At 37.5% G+C, this 10709-nt stretch overlaps 1 protein-coding gene across 1 annotated transcript; it reads right to left on the bottom strand.

The window, feature by feature from the left end:
* Window positions 1-403: 403 nt before the first annotated feature.
* On the bottom strand, window positions 404-10090 carry LOC136844321 (phenoloxidase-activating factor 1-like). Its single transcript, XM_067113297.1, has 8 exons — window positions 9944-10090; window positions 8227-8293; window positions 6148-6281; window positions 5124-5265; window positions 4144-4255; window positions 2386-2585; window positions 1385-1599; window positions 404-811 (listed from the first exon to the last, which is right to left on the bottom strand). Exons 1-8 carry the CDS (start codon window positions 9953-9955, stop codon window positions 605-607), a joined length of 1089 nt encoding a protein of 362 aa, XP_066969398.1. The 5' UTR covers window positions 9956-10090; the 3' UTR covers window positions 404-604.
* Between the last annotated feature and the right edge of the window lie 619 nt (window positions 10091-10709).

Raw genomic sequence — 10709 nt, 5'->3', positions numbered from 1 at the left:
CAATCCTGTTCATTTCGTGCCCAACCTCAGCGACTCACAGATTTAGCGGTAAGAAACTTGCGTAAGCACCGTCACGTCACGTCAAAATATTCTTTCCAAGAAAACGTGTAGTGATGTGACGGTGGATGCCGTGTGCTTGATGTTGACGTGACGTGATAGCGTGAACAAGTCCATTTGATTACGTGTAAGAAATTCTCACGTGCTTTGACGTGACGTGACGTTATAATGTGAATTAGCCTTAACCTACTTCATCCGACTTTGCACACGTCTTTCGTTCCTTGTTAATTTCTTTTCTCCTATAAACATCCAACCAATCAGAATATTTACAGTCGTGATGGCCTGGTATAATAGTAACGGAGGCAGTTAGGGAGTGTGAGTGTCACGGAATGAATAACAGACAATATACAATTCACAGCTATAATTTATTCAATAAATACAAAACCTTTGGCAACACTGACATGATTGTACACAGTTCATTTACTTAACTAAAATCTAAAATCAAAGAGAGAGAGAGAGAGAGAGAGAGAGAGAGAGAGAGAGAGAGAGAGAGAGCACTCAAACTCAAGCTTTCCATTCTCGGAGATAATGATAAGAAGAGAGTGCCTCAAGGCTGCAACGTTTCCTCTATCCAGTTTCTGTAGAAGGTGACGTCGGTGTAGATTCCAGGTATTCCATTCTGGCCACAGTCGGTGGGACCGTAGGAAACGACACCAATCTGTAGGTAAGGGGGCCCTCTGGGTCCTCCAAGAACCAAAGGACCTCCAGAGTCTCCACTGCAGGAGTCTTTACCGATCTCTCCTCCCATGCAGATCTGGAAGGAGCAACATGAATAAAGAATGCGAACACTTACTAAACATTCAGTCACTGGAGATAAGCATTAGATGGCGAATTTGACAATGAGAGAGAGAGAGGATAACATTAACATTTAGTTCCTTGTCAGAGATACGCGCTAGATGACAAATTTGATTACAAGAAAAAGAGAGAAAGAACGAGTGATTGAAACAAGCAATGGCACTTAAATAAAAATGATTTAATATTCTTAGATAAAAATACTATACAGTACAGTATATAGTCTCTGTAACATTACAAAATAGGAAATAGAAACATCACAGGCGTGTCTGAATTACTGAACCACCTCGTTGTTAAAGGCAGATACTGGGAGATTGTTTTACTTTTATTTTTGCACTTCGGGCGACAGACACTGGAAAAAATATTCAGGTAATTTTTAGTGTACATTACCTGCTTTTGTAGCCAGGTTCTTTCGTCGATTATTAGTTGAAAATTATGTGGATTACTAACTGAACTTTACCAGGACCATGAAGGAATAAAGAAGTAAAGCACAAGGAGTCGTAAATCCTCCTCACTGCGTGACTGAGGAACTCACCTGTTCTTCTACAATGTTTCCTCTGTAGGTCGAATTGCAATCGCTCTTCTCAACGTAGGGAACGGTGACTCTCAGGAGGCGGTCGCTTCCGACGCCTTTCTCAGTTATACCCCATCCCGTCACGACAGCCTCTGGTCTGAGGAGGTCAGGCCTAGCCATGGCGCTGCGGGCTGAGAGGCCCTGTGGGGGTAAGCACACCGGGTGGATGTAGACACCTGTGGGAGTCGGATTAAGTCAGTAAAAGTCAGTTTTCATATACAATGATTTTTCGAGTAACGAACGAAATCTGTCATTTGAGTGTCTCACAGAGGGAATAGTTACACATTAGATGTTTAGTTGAATTTGTATACTGAGATATCTTCAGACTGTAGCGAAGAATGTCATAAATATTCGCTTGTCTGGACAATGTATGATTTTAGATATAATATACTTTTACGAATAAAGGAAAAAAAATAGATTATTGAGGGCTCTCATCTAGTTTCCAATAGTCAAATTTGGCAATGTCTCCAAAATTCACATAAAAGAAATTAGGCTAACCAGACTATGTAGCAAATTACGATGCCAAATATTCTATTATTTTCTACTGGAACATTTGATAAAAAGAGCAAATAAATCTAGATATCAACAAATGACCTTTGTGAATTTGAATTAACCCAACTAAATAACAAAATCATTCCTTCTCTCCTTTGATTTTTGTACGTTGTTATTATTATTATTATTATTATTATTATTATTATTATTATTATTATTTTTATTTCAGTAATTGAAATCTATTCACACGGAACAAGCCCACCAAAGGGGCCATTGACTTGAAATCCAAGCTTCCAAAGAATGTTGGTTTCAACCTCCCACCGCAGCAGACCCCACACTGCAGCGGTAACTGATCATGATACGGAGCCAGTGATCTTTCATCGCCCCGGGGGAGACGCGAACCCGCTATATCTGAGTCAACACTAACCACTATACCAGCGGCCCAGCTAAATGACACCAAATGACCTTACCTGAGATGTCAATCTTCTTCGACAATCTGACGAGGGCGATGTCATCTGACTGATAGCCTCTCTTGCTGTAATTTGGGTGGATTATGATCTTCTCGTAGGTAACGTTGACGGAAGGATCCGCGCAGATCTCACCTGAGAAGGACCCTTGACAGTCTCTGCCAAATTGCTTAAGGTCCCAGTCGCCGAGTTGAATCACTTCCCTGTTGAGTGGAATAATAGTGAATTTATTCATTTCATCAACTGTGAGTTAACGTCTCCCAAAATTTAGTACTGAGAAGATCATTTAATTAATATATCTGTCAGTTTCCTTCAAATTACTTGAGTTTATGTGTATAACACTGTAGGGTTCTGATTCCGTGGTAAATTCCTGACGTAAGAAATAATCAAGACGTTATCATACTAAGGAAAAAATTCCCTTGATACTGATAAGTGAAAATGTGATTTCATAATTAAGACAGTTACAAAATTTGCCGAATTACAAATTCTGTACATGAAGAATACAAATAAGAGAGCAAGGTAAAAGTTTTAATTAATAATTGCACTAACAGTTATCATTGTTATTTCAATCATGAACTTTCCTGTAATACAAATGGGTATATCACGCTGGCTGTGACTATTTCATTGTGCCTTATCGTCACTTTTCCTACGCGCCTGCGCGGTAGCATAGTAAGGAGCTCCGGCATATGTTTACCTGAAGTATATACGAATTCTTGGTCGATAAAGTTATTATTTCAAAGACTGAGGATAAGAGAGGTAGAGCCGATTGTTACAAGAGTGGAAGGGGTTAGTGAAAGCTTGAGAAACCTTGGGGAAGTGCCTGTCGAGGACGTAATATTCGTTATACGAAGATTGCATACTATGGTAAGATTTTGACCGGGAAAGTAGAACAGATGACGGAAGGGATGACAAGGGTAGAACAGTTTGTGGGATTAAACGGAAGATATTATGTGAATCAAACGTCTGTTTCTGTTGAGAAAGTTATGTGAGAAGGTTCAAAAGGTATGCAAGCGGTTGGGTTAAGCCAACTCTCCTTTTTGGTAGCGAAGTGTGAATTTTTTAATGTCAACTTAAGTTGAAGCTGTTGTGATGACTTGCTGCATATTGCATGTAAAGGAAGAAGAAGTGAAAGGATTAGAAATATGGGGATACGTATGAGTGGTATAAACGTTAATAATATAATTGAAAGGATGGGTCAGAGTGCTTTGAGATGGAGGTGAGATTAGTTGAACTGAATTGAATGTAGAATTTAACCCAAAGGCCAGGCACCGGGACCTATGAGGTCATTCAGTGCTGAAACGGAAATTGACAGTAAGAAGGTCTGAAAGGTGTAACGGGAGAAAAACCTCAAAGCAGTTGCACTATGAATCAATTGTTAGGAGCGGGTGGAAAGTAAGTAAGATGGAAGAAAGAGAATATGAAAGGAGGTACAGTAAAGGGAACGAAAGGGGTCGCAGCTAGGGGCCTAAAGAAGGCATGCTGCAAAGAGCCTTAAGTATTGCGCACAGTGCACCGCATGAGGTGCACTGACGGCACTACGCCCCCCAAGGGGAGATGGTGGTGAGGATAGTGATGATGTGTATAATTCTGAAGTGGAAGGAGGAAGGAGGACAGGAAAACCTAGAAAATTCTTAATAGGCCTAGGCGTACCGGTAGGAGTTTTGGACAGTGAAGCCCCTGATATTCAGAGAGCATGTGTGTGTGTGTGTGTGTGTGTGCGTGCGTGTTTGTGCTGACACGCTCACGTGAATTAATACTTACAATGGTTGCACAGACAAGAGCTCTGGAGTGACGCAGTGAGCCGCTGTGAGGACATATCGTTCGTTGATGACAGATCCACCGCAGAGGTACTTTATGCCGTCGAACCCAATCTCTGTTTGCAAGAAGAAGAGAGGTCAGTAAGATAAAATGAGTGTATGGGCATATAGTAAATTTTATATTTGAATATCTAAATCATCTGTTCTTTAAGAAAATAACTTTTATTAGGTTTTAAATTTGTTGAACCGAGTGAGACGAGACAGTTATGATACAGATTGCTCAGATTGACGTTCCCGGTTGAAGCTGAATTGGCCGACGATGTACATTTTATAAACCAAGCAGAGCAAAATACATGCACATACACACACATATATATTATATATAGATACACACACATATTGTGTATATATATATATATATATATATATATATATATATATATATATATATATATATAAATATTCAACACAATCACATGTGGAACAGAAATAAATTTCTGACTCACATCAGGATCGAACCCAGGTCTTTCAATTGAAAGGCAAGGGCGCTGTTGCCCTCGAGTTCCAACTTCTTTTATGACTTGTATGGCCTAGTGGGACCCTTGGGCAACCTGAACGAATTGAGAGGTCTGTAAGGTAAGGTAAGGTGGGCAGCGCCCTTATATTCAATTGAGAGTTGGGTTCGATCTGATGGTATGAGTTTTACAGCAATGTTTCCTGTTTATACAATCTGTGTGTTTGTGAACTTTCTGTGGTATGAGTTTTACACTGCAATGTTTCCTGTTTTTACAATCTCTAGCAACATTCCATTGAACTTTCAAAATGGAAACATATATATATATATATATATATATATATATATATATATATATATATATATATATATATATATATATATATATATATATATATATATATATATATTGCCAAAGAACAGCTGAACCAACCAACCATTCAAAAAAAGATTTCACGCTGAAGACTCACCTTTATATCCAAAAACGGCCATCCACGGAAAGTCGCCAGGACTCGTAGATTCGCCTCCAACGATCCTTCGAATGCTAGGGCCTTGCCCACAGTTTCTGGGCAGCAAGGATACCTTGGATGCCTTCGGTTGTGGGCAGCATACCTGGTGGCATTGAAAAAGGGGGTAGAATGATTATTATCTTTCGGCTTTCTGCCAGAATTATTTATGTCACGTCATAGTACTGATAAACTCTTTATACAAAATGTCATTTAAATGATTTTTATTACATTTTGCGAAGTCTACTGGATGGGGACAAGACCAGACGCTGTATGTAGGGCCGACGATTGTTTCTGGGGGAATGTTTGATGCTTGTTACTGACAATATCTTTTAGGACTTGTCTTAGTTGTGAGATATTTCATCTCTTTTGAATATCCCTGAACCTGTCTTTATATATATACTGTATATACATACACACACACACACACACACACACATATATATATACATTATATAATGTATATATAGTGTGTATATAGTGTATATATATATATACATATATATGTACATGTGTGTGTGTGTGTGTGTGTGTGTGTGTGTGTGTGTGGTGGGTGGGTGGGTTTTCAATATACATTTGCAGTTTTCTGTCCATCCGCACTTTTTTCAATATGCACTTTTATTGTCCTCCTTCAGATCTTGAAAACTACTGAGGCTAGAGGGCTGCAAATTGGCATGTAGATCATCCACCCTCCAATCATCAAACCTACCAAATTCCAGCCTTCTAGCCTCAGTAGTTTTTATTTCATTTAAGGTTAAACTTAGCCATAATCGTTCTTCTGGCAACGATATAGGATAGGCCACCACCAGGTCGTGGTTTAAGTTTCATAGGCCGCGCCTCATACAGCATTATACCGAAACCACCGAAAGCTAGATCTATTTGATTATACGCTGTAGCGGCTGTACAGAAAACTCGATTGCGCCGAAGAAACTTCGGGGCATTTTTTACTTGCTTTCTCTTATTCCGAGTCAACTGCTTCCTACTTTACCTTTGGGACTGTACCGGAGATGAAGCATGTTGCCTCCTGAAGCCTTTTGATGCTAGCTAACGTAGGATCTCGCAGAAGCTTCGCCAGTTCGGGACAGTCCTGCAAGCTCACGCATTCCTGAGGGCACGGATTTGCTGAAATGATAAAGGATCAATTAATTTCTCGAAACAATCAAAAGGAAATTTATCTTTGCAATGCATCATCCATGAATATTATAACAACAGCAGTATTACTGTTATGTTATTTTTGAAAATATGAAACTAGAACATAGAACAGAATACAGAGGTTAGGCCTAAGACCAAGCGCTGGCACCTATGAGGTCAATCAACGCTGAAGCTGAAATTGACAGTAAAAGGTTTGAAAGGTGTAACAGGAAGAAAAACTCGCGTCATGAATCAATTGTTACGAGAGGGTGGAAAGTAAGGTGAGAGAAAGAGAATATGAACGGAGGTACAGTAAAAGGAACGAAAGGGATTGCAGCTAGGGGCCTACGGAAGGGACGCTGCAAAGAACTTTAAGTGATGCCTACAGTGCACCGCATGAGGTGCACGGACGGCACTAACCCCTAAAACGATTTAATGGTTATATAACGTTTTCCTTGAATCCCCAATCTCTCTCCTGATTTTTGCAGGGTAAATGTTCGTGAATATAACAAATTAAGTATATGCTGTGTATGTGCATGCGTATAACTCACGTGAGAAAAATACAGATATATATATATATATATATATATATATATATATATATATATATATATATATATATATATATATATATATATATATATCTTCTTTTCTTTCTTTTTCTCTGTCCTTTTCTCATATATGAGAGAGAGAGAGAGAGAGAGAGAGAGAGAGAGAGAGAGAGAGAGAGAGAGAGATCCTATTTCAGCTTCTAAAGAGGGAAATCCTCGCTGCTATAAAGACGTACTCTCACGTGAGGCCACGGGTTGCTGAATATTCATGAGACCACGTCTCGTCTATGCAAACAAGTTATGCGTCATTTCGATGGAATCTTCAACAATTGCCTAAACATCATACAAATAAGTTTTCTGGGATCTCTCTCTCTCTCTCTCTCTCTCACACACACACACACACACACACACACACACATATAATATGAACAGGCATAAAAACCGTTTTTGCAGGTGAACGGTCTAGTTTTCGTATGAAATTGTACTGTGATGTGTAGAAGCAGTGTACTGTTTTCTTAACTTCATATATTAATTCATATCATGAGGGAAAGTTTAATATTAAATAACAACAGACTCGAAAACCACTTTCGAATGCAACTCCGTTCATTTTTTATGTGTTCAGTAACCCACACATCTGCTCCTGGGCACAGGAAAACCGGTTGGGGAATTTCACTTGCAATATCAGTCAACAATAGCATTTGTATGTTTGTATGTATATATATATATATATATATATATATATATATCATGCAACCATGGATAATACTATCATGACAAATCAAACAGTGACATAAATAGTTTATTTTCAAAACTATTTTCTCGCCTGATGATGATGCACTTTAGCAGTGTTACAAGTGACTCACCGGTGTCTCAATAGCATTTCGTTTCTCTTGATACATGAGAGCCATTGCTTTCTGCGACACTGTTAACAATTGTGTCTTAATTTCATGGCCTTCACAATGCGCGGGTAAATATCAGAATGAGAAAATGAACTTGCATAAAAACTGTTTTTATAGATGAACGATCTAGTTTTCGTATGAAATTGTACGTTGATGTGTAGTAGCAGATACTGTTTTCTTAACTTCATACACAAATTCATATCATACGGGAAAGTTTAATATCAAATAACAACAGACTCGAGAACCACTTCCGAATGCAACTCCGTTGCACACAAATGTAGCAAATATGTAGCCTACCAGGTTCGGTCTAACGCAAGCGGTCTATTGTCAAATCCTAATGCAAATGATTCAAACCTCTGTATCATCCTACGCATACGTTAAACCTTTTACAACGTAAGTTGTGAACTTATAATACTGGCTTTGTGTAAAACTACGTAACCAACACAAGGACAACATTTAAATTCTCCTTGTCTTGATAGTACTTACATTGTGACGCTACTCCCTCAATGAACAACGCCAGGCCCACAGCACACAGGAACTTCCAGGGGACACTCTGCGGAAGAGGACAGATTATCGTCATTAATGTTGGTCATCATTATCATCATAACTGCTAGCCCGTTGCCGTGATTGCTGATAAAAATATGTCTCATTCTTATTATGGATTGTTTCGAACACGACAAGTAGTTTCTCTGTTTTCGTCACCACATTATTATTATTATTATTATTATTATTATTATTATTATTATTATTATTATTATTATTATTATTATTATTATCATAAGATCAGCTTCCTTTAATTTGTATGTCTTGCAAAAATAAATAAATAAACGAAATAATAAATGTAAATATGATTAATTGAACATTAATACCGAAATAATAATAATAATAATAATAATAATAATAATAATAATAATAATAATAATAGAATTACTTAGAGAGTTAGTAACGCCTCCACACACAAGAAAGGAAGAACGTTGAGTGGAAAAAAGTCATTAGTAGAAAAAATATGAACAGTCAAATTTTCACTGAAAGACAGTTATGTCTATTAAAAGCTTCATGAGGACCTTGAATGAAAATGAAAGTCTGGGAACTCTTGAGATGATTTTTGCTCAAGTTATTCTAACTCCGTTCTGTTGCCCTATTAGCGAGAGAGAGAGAGAGAGAGAGAGAGAGAGAGAGAGAGAGAGAGAGAGAGAGAGAGAGAGAATGCCATCTACTCACGTCAGGGCATAAGCGTTTTAATCTATAATTTTGTTCACCTCAACCTTACCAAAGGGTAAAGGACCCACTAAACCAACCCTTTGGATGCCTCTATCGATGTGCAGAATATTCGTTGCGGGTTATATCTTCACTACAGTCTTTTATATTTTACGAAACACAACAATGATTGACAAAAATTGCCGCGAAGTCAAATATTTTCATTCATACTTCATAGCCACTGAAATTCAGTTACGTTTTAAAATGTTTATTTACAGTGCCAAATATATATATTTTTAGATTATATATAGTATATATATATATATATATATATATATATAAATAAATATATATATATATGTATATATATATATATATATATATATATATTATATATATCCATATTACATTCTTTCATATTACTTGGCGAACTCTTACCAAGTACCAAGGCCTAATCGAAAAACACGAACGAACCGTTTCTACAAACAGGTAAAATTTAGAAATACTAAAATAGAGACTTCAAGAAATAAGCAGAGTAACAAATGTATTTCTTCCATAGGGTCGATGAACGTCTTTTACTAAAACGGAAAGGAATTCGACTCCCCTGCTCGGTTCCACATGCCAAGAAAGTTGTCCGAAGTTAATTTGTGGCCTCGAGGACTAGGCCGACGGGTCAGCGTTAAGTGAAACCACCGGGGCGGAGACGGCAATAAACTGCTGATTGTTATGGTACCATTCTTGTCATTTTTAATACTCATGTGTTGAAAAAATAAAATTTGAAAGCGCCTAGCAAACAAATATAACAGTTATATTAGCTAAATAACAATAATGCCTGTGAAAAATCTTCAGAACAACTAAGAACGCTTTAAAAAGTGATGCAACCGCACTTAAATGAGTCGGAACTAAATGCAATCTGCTTTTGGCTCAAATAAATTAATGAATTAATCTAATATAATTCTGTTTTAATGATGTATAAGTTAAAAAATTAAATCTAGATAATACTTACGGTACGTGTCATCTTCTTAACCTTGAATAGTATTATAGACTTCAAATACAATACCAGTCGAAGAATGATGATTAACTATATACTGAAAACTGTAAAAGTTCGAGACTTGGTCGTGTTCACTCTGTCACTCTCAGATAACTAATGCTCGTTCTATGCAGGTGAGAGCTGGTTTTATTGACCACCGTGGCTCCTCCCCCTTTTCCTAGACGTCTTGCAATGACGTCATGGAAACTGTCGAACGTATACCGCAGGATGTGGCTGATGACACGCGCAACCTTTCCTTCCCAGGAAAGACATATCGCGTTTAGGAAGTCATTTGAGCGGAAGTTTTGATTCAGTAAACACTCTGAGTAAGGTTTTAGAGCTAATTATACAATTCAAATGAAGTCTGAATCAAAGCAATGCATTATTTTCTGTGACAATGAGCGTAGCATCAAATGTGCTCCATGGTTTTAACCCTTGGAAGTCCTATAGTGACAAGTAGGCCTACGTTGAGTCGAGTGTTGACATGAGCCTATCTATCTATCTATCTATCTATATATCTATCTATATATATATATATATATATATATATAGTAGTATACATATATATATATATATATACAGTAAAAGTAAGATGATTCCAGATAAACAAAAAAACAACATGGCTTTGGATCAATTGCGTAAAAACGCAAATAAGTTGCCAGCCAAGGTATGACGTATCTAAAATATCACGTACGGACTGACTAATAATAATTTTACCCTCTTTTCCATCGTTAGCAATAGA

This window comes from Macrobrachium rosenbergii, chromosome 12, assembly GCF_040412425.1.
Source record: "Macrobrachium rosenbergii isolate ZJJX-2024 chromosome 12, ASM4041242v1, whole genome shotgun sequence".
Lineage (NCBI taxonomy): Eukaryota > Metazoa > Arthropoda > Malacostraca > Decapoda > Palaemonidae > Macrobrachium > Macrobrachium rosenbergii.
Note: the sequence above shows the minus strand (reverse complement) of the source record. Positions and strands in the feature narration are given on the sequence as shown.

Coding starts and splice junctions, on each gene's coding strand:
- LOC136844321 (XM_067113297.1), bottom strand. Junction 6,282..8,226: donor TGAGGGAGTAGCGTCACAAT/GTAAGTACTATC, acceptor TTATCATTTCAG/CAAATCCGTGCCCTCAGGAA. Junction 4,256..5,123: donor GGCCGTTTTTGGATATAAAG/GTGAGTCTTCAG, acceptor TCTTGCAAACAG/AGATTGGGTTCGACGGCATA.